General features: G+C 42.8%; 1 protein-coding gene across 3 annotated transcripts in view; it reads right to left on the bottom strand.

Annotated features, from left to right (window-relative positions):
* Positions 1-18,481, bottom strand: part of LOC147019042 (actin-like protein 6B) — a 42,091-nt gene extending 23,610 nt beyond the window's left edge. The window contains exons 1-8 of one of the 3 annotated variants that reach the window (XM_085899232.1): positions 18,420-18,481; positions 13,440-13,650; positions 9,398-9,474; positions 7,100-7,283; positions 4,747-4,847; positions 2,348-2,445; positions 2,023-2,117; positions 1,828-1,934 (exon numbers count right to left, since the gene is read on the bottom strand). In XM_085899232.1, coding sequence (XP_085755358.1) covers positions 1,828-1,934; positions 2,023-2,117; positions 2,348-2,445; positions 4,747-4,847; positions 7,100-7,283; positions 9,398-9,474; positions 13,440-13,464 — 687 coding nt within the window. In that variant the 5' untranslated portion in view covers positions 13,465-13,650; positions 18,420-18,481. Of the gene's footprint in view, positions 1-1,827; positions 1,935-2,022; positions 2,118-2,347; positions 2,446-4,746; positions 4,848-7,099; positions 7,284-9,397; positions 9,475-13,439; positions 13,651-13,811; positions 13,941-16,154; positions 16,174-18,419 lie in introns of those variants that run through there. The other 2 variants (XM_085899233.1, XM_085899231.1) reach the window with 2 other exon arrangements.
* Positions 18,482-18,859: the final 378 nt, after the last annotated feature.

The raw sequence follows: 18,859 nt of genomic DNA, 5'->3' as shown, positions 1-18,859 counted from the left end.
TGAGGTGAACCGGTTGAAATGGCGTAAAGCTCCAGGGATCTGTGGCATCCATGCTGAACTTCTCAAGGCTGGTGGAAATGCTGTACTCATGTTGTTGCATGCAGCTCTGTGCTCTGCCTGGAACACAGGCATCATCCCAACTGATTGCAAGAGGGGCCTTGTTGTTTCTCTCTGGAAAGGGAAGGGTGATCGCCAAGACTGCAACAACTACTGAGGGTTGACGCTGCTCTCAGTGCCGGGCAAGGTCTTTGCTCGGATAATTCTTGATAGGGTTCGCCACCATCTGCTTGAGCACCAGCGTCCAGAGCAGTCAGGCTTTATACCAAAGAGGTCAACGATTGACCGTATCCTTGATCTTCAGGTCCTCACCAAACGCAGACGAGAGTTTCGGCAGAGGCTGCACCCAGCCTATGTTGATCTCTGCAAAGCATTCGTTTCCGTGAATCAGCATGCCCCCTGGAGGATTCTTGGTCTTTGTGGGGTGCCACCAAATCTGATCGATTTGATGTCTGAACTATACCCTGGTACTGAGATTGCTGTGAGATGTGGTAGTACCATCTCCGACTTATTTCCAGTTGTTACTGCAGTTCGTCAGGGGTGTGTACCCCCCACACTTTACAGCACTTGTGTGGACTGTATTCCGGGGAGGATGTCGGAGAGATCAAGTTGCGGTGCATCGTTTGGGAATGTCAAGATCTCTGACCTTGATTTCAAGATCACTGACCGCTGCCTGGATGGACAGACTAATTGTGGCACAAATGTGATATGAGGTGCCATATTGCACTCACTTTGTTATGCACCGTAATTTTGCTATTCATCACAATTAGAGGCTTAAGCATGATGCCATTTCTCGTCAAGGGTTATCCTTCATCAGCCTTCTCATGATCCATGATGGAGAAAAGGTCAAAAGGTCAGCATTAAAAAACAGACCTTGGAAACTATCAGGTCAATCCACAACACAGCATTAAATTTCAAAAGGCTTTGTGGTCAACTCCATTTCACTGGAGAAATCTGGTGAACGATTGCAGTGAAAAACCACATAGCTTTGCTAAATGTGAAGGAATCTCCATTAATATGTCCTGTAAATGTCAAAAATATGTGTTTTTTCAGAGAATTCACACAAAATATTCCACGTGATATCTGCAACAGACTTCACGGCAAGTGCAGTGTAAGTACTCTGTACAGTCACCAAGTACAAGCACAAAAGTTTGGGGTTTGTTGTTAAACACAGTCAGTGTTTGATTTCTAAGATTCCAAAGAAGGGATATCTGTGAGATGACAAAGAACAATGGGGCAAGCGAGGTCTTGGATGGCACAAAGTGATTGGTATATGCAGGTCACTGGCACACAGTCAAAGTGCTGTTCTGGTTTTGGTTTTTCATCAAAACCACATCATTGGTTTTGCGATCATTGTGGGATGTCCCATCCTCCACAGCATATTATGCTGCTATGGCTGGCTCACACCGACTAGACAGATCATGACGGTCCTTTAAAAGCAACGTAGCACTTTTCCATGTGGCTTTTTGTGGCTGAAAGTCCTCACCTGGCCACGCCCACAAACATAAGGTGTTTACGCATACAATATTACCCTGACACTATGTCTATAAATAACATACGCTGCCTCCTCAGCATCACGTGTAACAAGACGACTTACTCTGACAGGTCCCTGATACATGGCAATCTAACCTACTCGAAACATATGGACAATGTTACACTTACCACAGTCTAGCTATAAATTTCCCCCATCCCCCACCTGTGTAGCTATGGATCCCACCTCCTCCACCCCCCCCTCTCCTTCCACATAACAGTATATTTTTGCTTACCCACCTTGGATGCAATCTGGTAAGGTGGTACAATTTTAATCCCTGTTTCTTGGAAAAGTTCACGGCACTGCATAGTAATGAAATCTCCTGCCAGAGGCGACTTTACGATACCTGCAAAGCCACAGCAGTGCATCATGTTATTGACAGGTACTGAATGATGATGAAGATGTAACAATTTTATATTTACTCAAACACTCACCCTGCTGTAAAATGTATCCATCATGCACGGGAATGGCCGTTGTGTGTGTGGCACCACTGTCCAACACAAGTCCTGTTGATCGACCGTTTGCGAAACTTTAGGGCCAGAGGGAGTTGAACATCATTGCAGGGTCAAGGCAGAGACAAAACGGCAGTTTTATTCAACTCGAGCATGTGAGCTCGTATTCTGCCTAATATCTGCTTAGACAAAAAAAAATGGAGAATCGTGACATTCATAATGATAAAATTGTCTGAAAATGTTAACTTGGACAGATGGTGACAAAAGGCATGCTTTGGCCAAGTGTGTTGCACAATCAGAAGGATACGCAGTGAGCACTGCTGTTTTACACAGGAAGAAGGCCGGGATGCCATAATGTTCAAACATTATCTCGGTCAACTTTTCTCTCTTGCCTCGTGTGTTCCACTGCCTCGGAAAAACAGCATTCAAAAACAGTCACAATTTTTGCTCAAAACAGGATTTATTGTGTTCTTATCTATCTATAATTGCAGCAATGTGTGTGTGTGTGTGTGTGTGTGTGTGTGTGTGTGTGTGTGTGTGTGTGTGTGTGTGTGTGTGTGTGTGTGTGTGTGTGTGTGTGTGTGTGTGTGTGTGTGACCGCTGTTTCTCGACAACCACTTGTCAGGTCTAATTGAAACTTGCCAACTACATTGCTGGGGCTCTGAGGATGGGCCTTTTCAAGGTTTGATATTAATCGGATAAGTGCTTCCCACGTTATGGCCATTTATTTACCAACCAATGACAGGACACGTTGCTGCGTAGGCGTGGCTGATGGGGAAGAGAACCTCAGCCGCGTTCCCCATTACGGGTTACAACGTACGGACTTCCGGATAGTGATGACTTGTGTTGTTGTTCGTCTTTCGGCTGCTCCCGTTAGGGGTCGCCACAGCGGATCATCCATTATGATCCGCATACTGATTTGGCATAGGTTTTACGCCGGATGCCCTTCCTGACGCAACCCTGGTCGACTCTTACGACACAGGGATAAGGATTGGGTTTCGCCATGATTCCGGGCTGCTCTACACCCTCTCATAGCGCGGCCCAGTGCAGAGCTCCCATCCTCAAGCGATCCTCCAACCCAAGCCTCCGAGTAGCTGGATTACAGGCGCACGCTACTACATCCGGTCCGGATAGTGATGACAATGTATTCTAATAATTTCTCGATTTCTTATGCGCATTTATAGATAAACACAATGGCCCAATCCAGTCGTCATTTACGAGAGCGAAGGAACAGACTGTGTGTTTGTTTGAAAGTTTTTTTTTTGGGGGGGGGGGCGGGGGTTGCACATACGTTTTTGTTTGTTTGTTTTTTCTTCTTCTCTTCTCTTCTCTTCTCTTTGTGTTTTTCCTTGTGATGACATTGTGAAAAGGCAAAATACGTTGGCGCTGATTGAATAATTGGCCATTAAAACTATATTGCGAATAATCGTAACTGCGATATGCGAACTTCTGGACAGTGACGACTTACTGCATTCTTTCTCGATTTTTCTCGATTTATTGACCTACTGTATTCTTTCTTTCTCGATTTCTGTACTTTCTCGATTTTCTTAAACACAATGCCCCAATCCAATCGTCGTTTACGAGAGCGAAGGAACGGCCTGTGTGGTTGTTTGAAAGTTTTTTTTGTTTTTTGCACGTACGGACACGCACGTACGGGCATGCAAGAGCGAAGGAACGGCCTGTGTGGTTGTTTCTGGCACGCGGTTTGAAAGTTTTTTTTTGCATGTACGGGCACACACGTACGGCCACGCATGTACGGGCATGTACTAGTAATATAAATATACCGTATGTTCCCTCACAAGGAGCTTCAATGCAAGAGGAGGTCATAAGGCCCATCAAATTGCCTGCACTTGTATTGCGAACCTATGGTTGTTTGTCCAAGCCCTATTCTTTTTAATGCTGAGCATCAAGCAAGGAAGCAGCACGTACCGCTTCGGTGGGCGGAGGTTATGTTTTCATCCCTGTCTGTCTGTCTGTTTGTTTGTGAACAAAATATCTCAAAAAGTTGTGGACGAGTTTTGACAAAACTTGGTGGATGAGTTGGTTAGGTGATGAGAACAAGCTGATTAGCTTTTGGTTCTGGTCCAGATACAGATCCGGCCTATCTGTCGGATACAAAACGTGAACCGTTCAGCCTGGCGGAGGTATGTGCTCCACCGAGTGCCCTTTTAGTTTATCTCCTGTTTCTATGTCCCCATTTCTCTTTCTTTCGAATCATGTGTATATTTGACTTAAATGTTGTTGTTTGCTTGCAATGGTATGATTTCATTATATATATATATATATATATATATATATATATATATATATATATATATATATATATATATATATATATATATATATATATATATATATATATATATATATATATATATATATATATATATTGTGATGGCAACATTACAGGAAGCCATTTTGCATACTCCGTTTTCAATTTCTATCATGTATCGTGTTAATTGATCTTTCTTTATTTTTGCTCTGAATGCAAGCCGTGCAATAAACTGCAATGAAAATGGAGACAAATGAGGCTAAAATATATGTTTGACTCTAATTTGATTTCTACAGCATTATGGTGAGTCGACAGTTCGAAGAGCGAGGGAAGGCAGGAGGGCCGTATCATAAGAAGACGGTCATGCCCCCTATGCATTGAGGGCCATGCTGTAAAAAGTACACAGTGAAAGTTGTGTGACCAGGTAAACTCACCGGTGCCTCTGACATAAGTACAGGGTGGAGGTGAGCATCTGACTTGATATGCTTGCGGTATGTGTGGTCCAGAATGCCTTGGAAACAGTCCCAGTCTTCAACTACAACAGAATAAGACAGAGCAATCATAAAATTATATGATTACAAGTTGTTGTGTCTAATTTAATTTCACTTAGTAGTATACACCTGCGTCTCACGGGAGCAGCAGGAAAGAAGGGTCATGTTATTATCCTCTCTGGGGTATATATGTATATATATATATATATATATATATATATATATATATATATATATATATATATATATATATATATATATATATATATATATATATATATATTACAGTAGATCTAGGCTCGGGTACGTTAGTCTGTGGGGGACGCGATAAGCATGGAATGCCTCAAGGACGCTGAGATTCCTCCCTTTAAGTTTAGTGTTAAACAGTAGCGACTTTTTCGATCCTCATGGAGGATCTCCAAGTCTTACTCACGTTGTTGTTCTTGTTGACTTTTTTTGTTTCACAGCCTACAGTTTTCATCGAAACTTCCTGAAACTTGGCATATACATGTAAAAATTCCCCGCGCAGACAGTAACCATCTCCGATTTTGAAAATTCCCCCTAGAAAAAAAAGTTATGACGTCAAAATATCTCCGCTAATGGAAATCGCCTAAAAAATTATCTCTGAAACTCGGCAAGCTTTTTTAATTCTGTTTGCGGGAATCGAACGGGGCATTAGCAGAGATGAATTACCGCACATATGATACATCACTATGACATCATATCAATTTTTATGACGTCATTCCTATTTTTTGACATTTTTTGTTTCACAACCCAGAGTTTTCATCGGATCTTCGTGAAACTTGCCGTGTATATGCAGAAAGCCCACGCGCAGGCAGTAACTATCTCCGATTTTGGAAATTCTTCCGAGAAAAAAAGTTGACGTCATAATATCGCCGCTAATGGAAATCGCCTATACTGTACCATTATCTCCGAAACTAGGCAAGCTGTTTGAATTTTGTTTGCGGGAATCAAGCCGGGCATCAGCACAGATAATTTATCGCAAACCTGATACGTCACAATGACGTCATATTCGTTTTTATGACGTCATCATTAAGAGGATGAGGATCTTAGCTCATTTGAGCTTGTTTTCTTTCACCTGGCTGTCCTGTCTGTGATCATGCAGATATTAAACGATAACATGGTATCTTTCAAACGGGAGGGAATTATGAACCTTGTACCATGGCTATCGAGAGCCCCCTGTCATTATATAAATATTTCCAAAATGGATATTAATTTGGTGTAATTTGGGTGAAGAAATAAAGTAAATGGGACATGAATAAAATGCATAAAGAGCCGAATCGCCTCTTATTCCAAATAAAGTACGAATGCAATGCACAAGATATCTAGAAACATCACAATGTGAAAGATGTCGAGAGGGGCTTGGCTGTGCCACTGATACAGTGCCCCTTGTAAATCGGAGCAGGAATTTGGAATTTAACGAGGACGCGGGCAACATTCGCCTCATCTTTGCAAAAGACACCGTGGGATCTTTAACGTCCACCCCAACTTCCCTGTCTGCACGAATATCAACATAAACACGTCACGTGATATGTAAATTACTGAACATGTCTGATAAATTGTAAAAAAAATAAAACATAAAAACAAATGCATTGCAATAACCTTCAAATTTTAACAACTCGTCCGTCAAAATATTCCAAAGCTTTTGTTATAAACGTCTAAACAGTGTTATGATTTAAAATGTATAACCAATTTATTTATTCCACCTTGTGCAGTATCTGTGGTTACTCAGAATGAATCCCCTCACCAGTGCCTGCCCTCTTTGTCGTGTGTAGCATGGAAGAATTTTTTTGTGATCTCAGCGATAAGGCCGCACATTCTTTTTTTGGGAAAGACTGCCTTATTTAAGTAGAAAAAAAAAAAAGAAAAAAAAGGGGGGGTTTTCTTTTCAAAATCGTAGATCATCATGAGAAACTCATCAAGGTGTGAGCATCACCAGACCCAGTGACGCAATGTTAAGAGAGTCCGCTCCAAGTCTGGGAGGTCAGCAGTTCGAATCCTGGCTGAGTCACACCAAAAACCGTTGGAAATAGTACGGTTTGCATCCTCGTTTGATGCTCAGAATTTATTCAGGATAGAGCATGGATAAACAACCATACCTTGGCAATACTAGCACAGACTTTGATGGGCCTTCATGGCCTCTCCTCATTCATCAAAGTTCCTTGTAAGGGAATTCATATAAAAGGTTCACTTTAAATATGGAGCAGATCTTGGATAAACATAGGTGCGAGTAAGAATTCGATTCTGAAAATAGATATAAAGAGGTATGACTCACTTGTGCCATTCTTGAGTGGTGAACAGATCTCCACAGCCTCTCGCGGTACGTGCAAGGCATTTGTGTCGATAAAGTAAGTTTTTCCAGGCTTGTCCTTCCGATCCCCTCCATTGCCACTTTCTGTCTCCATGGCTTCACTGTCACGTTCTCCGGCCAGAGCTCCCACGACTGTTGGGAAGTCTGCCTGTTGTGAACAATCTTGTGTTACTCAAACAACACTCAGGAAAGGAAACACTCAAGAAAGGGACAAATAATCCTTTTCTCACTTGATCTCAATCCTCCTGGCAATAGTATATGTTTTATAAAATAAATTTTCTACGTTATGGCAAGGACAACGAGATTTATACATTTCTTTTTTTTTTTTTTAAATCAGAAACATCAATTTGGCCTCTTTGAAAGCTTCCCTTTTATTTGACTAGAAACACCCAGAGCCTCCAGTGAGCAGCCTGGGAAGGGTCACTCAGTAAGTTATGATCTATGCTCGGATGTCAAAAAAAACATGATAGAATTGAAGACTTCTTCTTGAATATTGTGGGTTTGGAGCCACAATTATCAATCCAGTTTGAGGTTAGTTAGCCAGTGTAATGCTCTCGAGGAGAGGACGTTTATCTCAACAATGTCATCCTCAAATTTGTATAGAGTGTTGTTATGTGGTCTCTAGTTCAATCAGGACTGCTGCAGTCACATCTTGGGGAACTCATAATATGCCGCTTGTGCTTCAAGTGGTCGAAGAAACCATGTCCCGTAGCAACCAAGGGCCTTCTATGTTTTCTGAGGCAGGTGAAAACCAGGTGGCTTCACTGTTGGGTCGGACATGAGATGTTTGTTGACCAAACGCCCAATGCCTCCCTCCCGGTCGACAGAGAAACAACCAAACTGAAGACTGAAAGAACAATTTTAACTGCTTATTGGGCCTCTTTTAGGTCTCCAAAAACTTTCATCTCTACTCATGAACCAAGATGCTTGCCATCTCACCTCTACTTCACAAGTTTGTAATTTAGGTAAACTTCATTACATTTCTGTCTACCTATTTTTTTTTTAATCTATCTATAATTCCAGCAATCTCTGTGTGTCCGTCTGTGACCGCTGTTTCTCGACAACCACTGGTCCGATCTAATTGAAACTTGCCAGATATATTGCTGGGGCCCTGTGGATGTGACTTTTCAAGGTTTGATATTAATCGGACAAGTGGTTCCCAAGTTATGGCCATTTATTTACCAAACCAATGATAGGACACGGTGCTATGACGTCACAATTGACGTCACAATTCTTCTTCTTTGTTTGATATGACGTCACAATTGACGCTGGGGACCTGGGTATGTGCGTTTTCAAGGTTTGATATCGTTCTTCTTCATCTGTTTCAACTGTTTCCCAAGTGGTTCCCAAGTTATGGCCATTTATTTACCAAACCAATGACAGGACAAGGTGCTATGACGTCACAATTCTTCTTCTTCATTTGATATGATGTCACAATTGACACTGGGGACCTGAGTATGTGCCTTTTCAAGGTTTGATATTAATCGGACAAGTGGTTCCCAAGTTATGGCCATTTATTTACCAAACCAATGACAGGACACGGTGCTATGACGTCACAATTGACGTCACAATTCTTCTTCTTTGTTTGATATGACGTCACAATTGACGCTGGGGACCTGGGTATGTGCGTTTTCAAGGTTTGATATCGTTCTTCTTCATCCGTTTCAACTGTTTCCCAAGTGGTTCCCAAGTTATGGCCATTTATTTACCAAACCAATGACAGGAAACGGTGCTATGACGTCACAATTGACGTCACAATTCTTCTTTTTTTCTTCTTCTTTTTTTTTTGCACGTACAGGCATGCACATATGGCCACGCACGTACGGGCACACACTAGTATCCTCAATTAACTATTGGTAGATATAACTGGTGGCCTTTGTACACATAAGGGTAGTGAGCTGCCTTTTCAGAGGTTGCGAGTTCCAATCTGGCTGAAAACAGCAGTATCAAGGGATTTGGACTCGAAACTTTGGAAACCAAGTTGGTCTCAGATAATCACTAAAAACACCAGTTTCATTAATGACCTTTAGGGATTGAGTAATCTGCCTGTCCTGTTCTACATGCGGCAGCAGCCACACATTGTGGTTAACTCTCAATGGCCATAGGACATCTCAGGATGTGCATTGCAATAAGGCATTAGACTGTGTTAATCTCATGATAATCCACCACCCAAAACTCACCAAACCAAAATTTAATTTTTTTTAATGTCATAAAGCTTGTCTGAGATGTACATGGACAGGAGACAAAGACACTCATGTGGACCTTTGGACAATCTTCTCCCGCATATCCTGCCCGCACTGTGTAGGAACCGATGTCAAAGACCAAAGCTCCGACCTCATCTGTGGAGAGGGTTACGTGGGAAGAGACAAATAATTATGGATAGATCCGAATGATAGATCAGCAGTCTATCTTGCAAGGATTGTGTTTTCCGAGGATTTTACTCAAACTAGGATTAGGTTTTCCTCTGCTCAAGCGAAGTTTTTATTTTCCACCATATTTTTTTCCAGATCTGGAAAATCATTGCTGCTTTCACTGCCAAAACATATAGATTGTCACATTATCTACTGTATATAAATATTTTCAAGTGTTTGTGCGTTTGTACTTCATTATTTTATGGCAGAACCATAGCATCCAGAGGACCCAAATTTTGGGTGTAAGTACTTCAGAATCTGGTCAAGGTTTTTAAGCTACCACATGTTGACCTTGGCATCCGTATTGAGGCCACCAAAGGTCACTATAAAGTGTATATTGGGATGTGGGGTCAGGCAGTGCAGCCGCCGGCCCACGGGCAAAAGGTAATCACCACCACGAGCCCAATAACTCCGTGGCTTTTCAATGTGAAACACATCCCGAAACCACCGCAGGTACCTTGGCTGAATTCCAACTTCTCGTCCTGTCGGAGGGTTGCTTCGGTAGTACCCTGATGTTTGATTTACAGTGCCTAAATAAAGTATTCACACCCCTTGACTTCTGTCACATTTTGTTGTGCTACAGCCTGAATTTAAAATGGGTTAAATTAAAAAAAATTGTCACCAATCTACACAAAATCCCCATTTAAAATGACAAAGTGAAAACATGTTTTTGGAATTTTTTACAAATTAAATAAAAATGAAAAGCTGAAATATCCTGCGTCATTCAGTACGTTATTCCAATCCCTTTGCTATGACACTCCAAATTGAGCTCAGGTACATCCATTTTCCCTTGACCATCCTTGAGATGTCTCCACCACTTCATTAGAGTCCACCTGTGGCCAATTAAATTGATTGGAGATGATTTAGAAAGAAACACACCTTTCTATATAAGGTCCCACTGTTGAAAGTACATGTTCGAGTAGAAACTCCACCATGAAGTCCAATGATCTGTCCGTAGAACTCCGATATAGAATTGTGAGGAGGCATAGATCTGGGGAAGGGTATAAAACAATTTCTCGAGTGTTGAACGTTCCCAAGAGCACAGTGAGCTCCATCATTAGGAAATGGAAAGAATATGGAACTACCCAGACTGTTCCTGGAGCTGGCCGTCCGACCAAACTGAACAACCGGGCAAGAAGGACCTTGGTCAGGGAGGTGACCAAGAACCCCATGACCATTCTGACAGAACGATAGAGTTCCTTGGCTGAGATTGGAGAACCTGCTGGAAAGACAACAATCTCTGCAGCACTTCACAAATGCAGGCTTTATGGGAGAGTGGCCAGATGGAAGCCAATCCTGAGAAAAAGGCACATGACAGCATGTTTGGAGTTTCCAATAAAGCACGTGAAAGATTCTAACAGCATGAGGTAAAATATTCTGTGGTCTGATGAGATGAAAATTGAACTCTTTGGCCAGAATGCAAAGTGCTATGTCTGGCGGAAACCGACCACAGCTGATCACTCATCTAACACCATCCCTACCGGGAAGCAGGGTGGTGGCAGCATCATGCCACGGGGATGGTTTGCAGTGGAAAAGACTGGGAGACTTGCAAGGATAGAGGGAACAATGAAAGGAGCCAAATACAGGAAAATCCTTGAGGAGAACCTGCTTCAGAATGCAAAAGACCTCAGACTGCGGTGAAGATTTACATTCCAACAGAACAATGACCCCAAACACAAGGCCAAAGCAACACTGGAATGGCATCAGAACGGAATGTGAAAGTCCTTGGCGGAACTTTGGCGGCATGGCGGAATGTGAAAGTCCTTGAGTGACCCAGCCAAAGCCCACTTGAAGATTGCTGTTCACCGACACTCCCCATCCAACTTGACAGAGCTTGAGCAAATCTGCAAGGAAGAATGGGTGAGAATCCCCAAATCCAGATGTGCAAAGCTGATTCAGATATACCCAAGAAGACTCGAAGTTGTAATCGCTACCAAGTATTCACTCAGGGGGTTGAATACTCATTGACTCAAGACATTTCAGGTTTTCATTTTTAATTGATTTGTAAAAATTTCTAAAAAACATGTTTTTACTTTGTCATTATGGGGTATTTTGTGTGGATCGGTGACAAAAAAATTAAATTTAATCCATTTTCGATTCAGGCTGGAACACAACAAAATGTGAAAGAAGTTGAGGAGTGTGAATACTTTATGAGGGCACTGTGTTCCTTAGGTTTAAAGGTAAGGAAACATTGTCATACATTCTCCATCCATCAATCCCATACTCTTTGCACAACAATGCGGCACAAATACTCAACCATGCATATTCCCATGTACGAGATTTGTACTGAAATTATTACTATACCTTTTGTGGGGTTAAGCAATTGGTCAATTCTGTCTGTAGTCTGACAGGCATCAGTCAATGATCGAGGAACTAGTCAATTTCAATTGAATTTTATATTTTGAACATCGCAGAACATGAATCGGAACATGAACCTGCGGTTTAGCAGTACAGTACCGTACTTTGGCTCTGAATTTGGCAAATTGTACGGAATCTCATCCCGAGTGCGCAAGTTCACTCACGGTGAAGCGATTGCTTCGGTCTGGTTGGCTGTCAAACAAAAGTTAAAAATCATTCCAAAACATGAAACTTACTGTTTATAGTGACGTCATTAAGGACACAAAGAACAGGCACGCATCACTAATTTAACGTGTGAGATCGGATGGTGTAAAACACGGTGCATCATCGGTAGTAAATTTCGAATTCAATGTTGTTGGGTTTTTTCTTTTACAGCCTTCAAAACTTCATTGTTTTTTTTCAATTGAATTATACATTTGAACACTACAAACCACAAATCACCTTGTTTGCACTTCCGAAATCCCCTCAGTTTAACAGTACTTGGGCAAAATTCTACACTGTCTCGACCAATCAAATTTAACCGTGTGCTTTGAGCGCGGAGTCACACCGAAATTGAGATAACAAAAAAAAAAAACATGTCGGCATCTAACGATGCAATGACAGAGCTAACTTCATCCAAAAGATGTTTGCTAAGTGCATCTTTTTGTCAAAGATCGTAACAAAATCGTCAGTTTCTTTGAGAAAAATTGGCAGAAGGTTCAGCTCCGAACTGTTCCGTTTGACCCATCGGCTTCGTATGGTTGCCGTCACGCCTGTTTTTAAAAGTTCACCAACAAAGCTCGTATCACTCGACCTCAGAAACGCAAAGCAAGAGTTCAAAGACCCTTCCCAAAAGAGGTCCTTTTTCTCAAGATTGCATGGCTGGGGTAAGGTCTCTCTCTCCGTCGAGTGCAGCCTGTGGCTACTGGTTGCATCATTGGTTGGGACGCGGCTATGCCGCTGATGCAGTGTCCCCTTTACCAGTACACTGGTGCTCATTTTGCCGACCTCGGAAGGATGACAGGTTGAGTCAACCTCCTGGTGTATATTAATTCAGCGGCCAACGGGGCTTGAACTCAGGACCCGAGGATCCCAAGCCGCCACCCTGACCACAAAGCCAACACCAGGCTTGGGGTAAGGTGTTCTATGACCTCTCTAGTTGGATTGAGATGTTTTTTGTTTTGGTTAGAGCAGCACCAAAAGTAACACATGGAAACAGGACCAATTCACAGAATATTGTAAAGAAACAAAATTGATGATCAACAATTCCCCCCACCCCCTCCCCAACCTCAACTCCCCCTCCCCACCCCCACTCCTTAATTCACCCATCCTGCTTCAGCACACATGGTGAATTTGATAACCCTCCACTCATTCACTCACACCGATTAAACGTTATCTTCGCCATGAATGGCCCTTCCATACTCTGTGCTCTCAAACAATCCTCACATTCTGGCATACCGCTTCACGACACGTCACACCAGCGCTCCGCAGCACGTGTCCATGGTGACAATGACCGGCATATTCTGTGCGGAAGGCGAAAAAGAAAGAAGACTCACCACCGCCGTACACCCCTCCGCTCATAGCTGCGGCGAGACGTGCGGACGCACGAAGAGCCGATGTGACGATGAGGAGATGAACGACGACGCTCCTGATGGCGACTGTGACGCTGATGGCGACTGTGACGTTGATGGCGACTGTGACGCTGCCGATGCTGGGTGGGAACGCACAGACCGGCGGCACAGTCGTGGAGCGAGCTCGTTCCTTTGTCTGCACACGGGGCTCCGAATGCACAGTCGAGAAGCCCGAGGGGAGGGGAGCGACTGATTGAGTGGGATAACATTACGATCAGGACAAAAACGGCCCCTAACCCTGAGCTACCATGTCGTTTCATGTTGTCAATAATAATCCGTTATGAACACGAAACTCACGAACATTATTGGGAATGATTGATCGATGTGCAGCAGACATGAGAGTTTGGAGGCGAAGACAAAGCGAGCGCTCGTTGGACTCCACTGAGCACTCAGCCTTTTAACAAACATCATGAGATGCTTTGATTTCTTATAAAACAGGCGAATTGTCTCCTGTAAATATACAACATATATATATATATATATATATATATATATATATATATATATATATATATATATATATATATATATATATATATATATATCTCTTTTATCTATCTGTAATTCCAGCAATGTGTGTGTGTGTGTGTGTGTGTGTGTGTGTGTGTGTGTGTGTGTGTGTGTGTGTGTGTGTGTGTGTGTGTGTGTGTGTGTGTGTGTGTGTGTGTGTGTGTGTGTGTGTGTGTGTGTGTGTGTGTGTAACCGCTGTTTCTCGACAACCACTGGTCCGATCTCATTGAAACTTGCCAGATATATTGCTGGGGACCTGAGGATGTGCCTTTTCAAGGTTTGATATTCATCAGACAAGTGCTTCCCAAGTTATGGCCATTTATTTACCAACCAATGACAGGACACGTTGCTGCGTAGGCGTGGCCGATGAGCCATTTAGTTACCAATCACAGGACACGTTGCTGCGTAGGCCGGTGCACGGCTGGCCAACGATGACGTCCCGTACCGTGCCGGTTATGATGGGGATCGGTGCCTTAGTTACTGTGGCGTAGGAGTGGCAATGGTCAATGGCAGCGAATGTCATGGCAAGCAAAGACAGGGAGGTAAACTTGATTTTAATTTGGATTTTAATTAACTCTGTGTGTGTAAGTATCACAGCAGTTGTCACTTCAATGCAAGCGATAATTCGTGGAATTTATGTGAACATTCCGTACGGGCACGCACCACTTCCGGATAGTGATGACTTAATGTATTCTAATAATTTCTCGATTTCTTCTGCGCATTTATAGATAAACACAATGTCCCAATCCAGTCGTCGTTTACGAGAACAAAGGAACGGCCTGTGTGGTTGTTTGAGGGGGTTTTTTTTGTTTTTTTTTTGGGGGGGGGGGTTGTCCGTACGGGCACGTGAGAGCGAAGGAACGGCCTGTGTAGTTGTTTGAAAGTTTTTGTTTTTTTTGCACTTACGGCTACGCACGTACAGGCACGTACTAGTATCTATAATTCCAGTAATCTCTGGCTTCCGACCCCACTGGCTTCCAACTCCGCCCAGAGTCCTTTCTTCACGCCTGTCGGTCGCGCCCCATTCTGTGGATTGATGCTTAGCTGCTCGAAGTGCCATGAAGTGGGAGACGATGCGCCAGCTGTTAGGGAGGTATCGCCCAGCAGAGCATCCCCCCAAAACGTACTGGTGGCGCGGTCGGGAAATCGGACAAAGTATTGAGGGATCGTTAGACTCATCTCCTGTCCTTTTTCTCTTCATCGGGTTGTGTGTGTGTGTGTGTGTGTGTGTGTGTGTGTGTGTGTGTGTGTGTGTGTGTGTGTGTGTGTGTGTGTGTGTGTGTGTGTGTGTGTGTGTGTGTGTGTGTGTGTGTGTGTGTGTGTGTGTGTTTGGCCTGGCACCTGTCCTCGTTTAAGTTAAGGCTGCACAATCATTCTATCGGGTTAACTCTGCTCTGTGTCTGCTTTTGTAAGTTGCTTGTATATTGCCGCATCTTACATTTCTGCCTACCCCTGCATTACACCCAACAATAAAACTATTCACTGTACCACATACCTTTCCTCGTCTGCTTGTAAATAAATTATTATTAGAAATGTTTCCAGCTCGTTTTTGTCTGTTCTTTCATTGATCCAGCATGGTCCGAATCCTAGTTTAGCCGGTACGTCCTTGGCAATATTGCTCGGCTGCATCTGATCCGGTAAAGTGATCCAGTTTGGACAAGGCATACTGAGGGCGTGCTCCCCGGTAATTAAATTGCGTGATTTATTAAGTGACCCGGTTAACCCATCGACGGGAGGACCCTAGGTCACGCGGGTGAGTTATTGGTGTTCACGGTCGGTTGGCGACCTGTCACGTCACGGAATTATCCATGTGTGATGGCCTGCAATTCCGGGAAGTCTGGTGGGAACCCGAGATAGCTTCCCCCCCCCCTGGTGGTCTTCTCACCAACTCCCAGCCCGCAACAGTATATGCATATATATATATATATATATATATATATATATATATATATATATATATATGTATAAAACGTCCATCTGAGGGACAGCACACACAATGATAAATCATTCTGCCCAAGAAACACCGAGCTGACAGTGTCTAGCTGGGTTGGGATTCGAACGCAGGCTCGACAGATGAGAGGTCATTGTGCGTAACTCCAAGACATTGTGACGTTAAACTCATCATCCCACCTGCCAACATTAATATTCAGTGGACGTGAAAGAGGAGAGGCGAGCTATCACCGGCCCCATGGCCCAATTCCAAATTCCAGCACAAATTACTGCTGGGAAGGCAATGACAAACCACTCAGTATAATCCTTCCCAAGAAACTGCTTCAACAGCACCGACGCTCTGTAAAAGAGGATGGCACAATAAAATCAGAATTATATCGAATAAAAAAGTTCTTTTGAACCACTGACTGGATGACTGATAATAAGGATGAGGTCCTTCTGGATGACATAGAAAGCTGAAATGTTTTTCGTGCCGATAGACTGAAGCCCGTACACCAGAAAAAAAAAAATCACAGAATAATCATAAAACATAAAATAAATGAAAATATAAATAAATGAAAAAAAACAAGATTTTTTTTTAAATGCAGGTGAGTGACCCGAGACAATGGGAAAGCATGGTAATTTTTGTGTAACCCGAGACATTGACACTGATACACCGGGAAAAAAAAATCACAGAATCGTCGCACAACATTCGTATATGAAAATATAAATAAATGAAAAAAAATAAATTGGGGAAAAAGAAAAGAAAAATCAAATGCAGTTCAGCGACCCGAGACAATGGGGAAACACTGTTCGTATGCTTACACATCGTGTAAGTATATACATACCCGAGTATATACACACATATATATATATATATATATATATATATACATATAATATATATATATATATATATATATACATATACAGCTCTGGAAAAAAAAAAAAAAGAGACCACTCCAAAATTTTTTTAAATCAGCATCTCTACATGTATGGCAGCCATTCCATTCCAGTGTCTGTTGAATTCCAACACAGGCACACCTCATTCTACTTGGTGAGGTACTGATTAGGTGATCACCTGAACCGAATCTTGTTTAACAAGGAAAAGTATAAAAACCACTGCTGTGGTCATCACTATCCTCTTGCAATAGGACCAGCTGGATGGCAAAAACAGTGCTAGTAGTACCTCAAAAGTAATTGGAATCAAAAAAAAAAAACGAGTTGAAAAGCGAAGTTTTGAGTGAGGAAAATAAGGGTTCAATTCTGGCTTTACTGGCAGAGGGATACAGTGAGCGTCACTTTGCTTCCATCCTCAAAATTTCAGACTGCGGTTCATAAGAACACGGTCAAGCAGCAGACATTGGGGACAACAAAGCAACAGAATGGCAGAGGGCGAAAACGACTTTCCACTGACCGGGATGACCGGCAACTCATTCGAATAACCGTCGGATGACATCAAGTGACCTACAAAAAGAATGGCAAACGGCAGCTGGGGTGAAGTGCACGGTGAGGACAGTTCGAAACAGGCTCCTCGGGGCAGGGCTGAAGTCTTGCAAAGCTGGAAAAAAGCCCTTCATCAATGAGAAGCAAAGAAGAGCCAGGCTGAGGTTTGCAAAAGACCATAAGGATTGGACAGTAGAGGACTGGAGTGAGGTCATCTTCTCCGATGAGTCCAATTTTCAGCTTTGCCCAACACCTGGTCGTCTAATGGTTAGAGATGTCCACTTTGACTTCCGGTTCCGGATTTGGAACGTCAACAGGTCTCCTTCAGGGCTGTGATGAATTGAAGGATGTGACGCGTGATCACATGTCGCGCGGCTCGCACACGGGATAGATAAAACCGAGATTCCGCGCGGTCGGTGGGATTGTCCCTGGGGCGTTGTCATTTACGGCGGCGGTTCACTTGGTGCTCGTTGAATGGTAAGAATTGAGAGTATACCGGACTCCGTGCTAATTGCTGATTTATTTTGCGGTGATCTACTGCACATGTATACATTGCTACACATGTACTCCTTGCTGCACATGAATCCCCTGATGTGCCCGTAGAAGCGGCTTCAATCAAGTGAAATAAAGCCTACACTCTGAAGGTTCTTCCCTCGCATTCATTTCAGGGGCTCTCTGCTGGCGATCTCAAAGTTAAGTTTTCGGTCGTTATTTGTCCCGTTTTAACTGTTTATTCTATCACCTACATGTTACTGTGTGTTCCGAGTTCGGTTTTGTTTCAAAAATCGTGCTATTTTGTGAGATTTTGTCGACTTTATCATACCGGACGCTTGAGGCCTACCCTTGAGGCCTAACGGTACGATCATGTTTGGTTTTTTCTCCCAATTACCTTCAATTTCTAGCTTCCTCGCTTTCTTAACGTCCCCCATACCCCTCCCAATTAATCACTCTATTTCTTATCTAAATCAAAACAAAAACAAACAAACAAAAAAAACGCGATCTTTCTCCTTCCTCACTCACGACTCGATTCTTCTTCTTCTTCTCTTCTTCTTCTTCTGCTTCTTCTCCTCTTCTTCTTCTTCTTCTTCTTATTTTCTTCTTCTTCATCGATATTTTCGACAACACTTCCATGACCTAATCTGTTGAAAACTCTCTCAAACATTAATAATAATAATACGAATAAAAACTATCTCTTATCATGCTTCATCTTCCGCTTTCATACGTGTGGTACTCTTTACTGTATCATAATGCACTACTCTTCTATTTTAACAGACTGCTCTCAATTCGACCTTTCCTTCATACCTTGCCTAAAAAATCCAACTGTTACAGCGTTTCTTCTCTCCATTCTCTGGATTCGCCTTTATTGCATCCATCAAGAATTGTGTTAAATCGCATCTCTGACCGAAAACTTTTTAAAACCCCACTTTGCTATGAATGTTCGCTTTCCATCAACCATTCTT

Source organism: Eptatretus burgeri, chromosome 10 (assembly GCF_056783735.1).
Source record: "Eptatretus burgeri isolate ZD-2024b chromosome 10, Ebu_testis_v1, whole genome shotgun sequence".
Taxonomy (NCBI): domain Eukaryota; kingdom Metazoa; phylum Chordata; class Myxini; order Myxiniformes; family Myxinidae; genus Eptatretus; species Eptatretus burgeri.
This window is presented reverse-complemented; position numbering and strand designations above follow the sequence as displayed.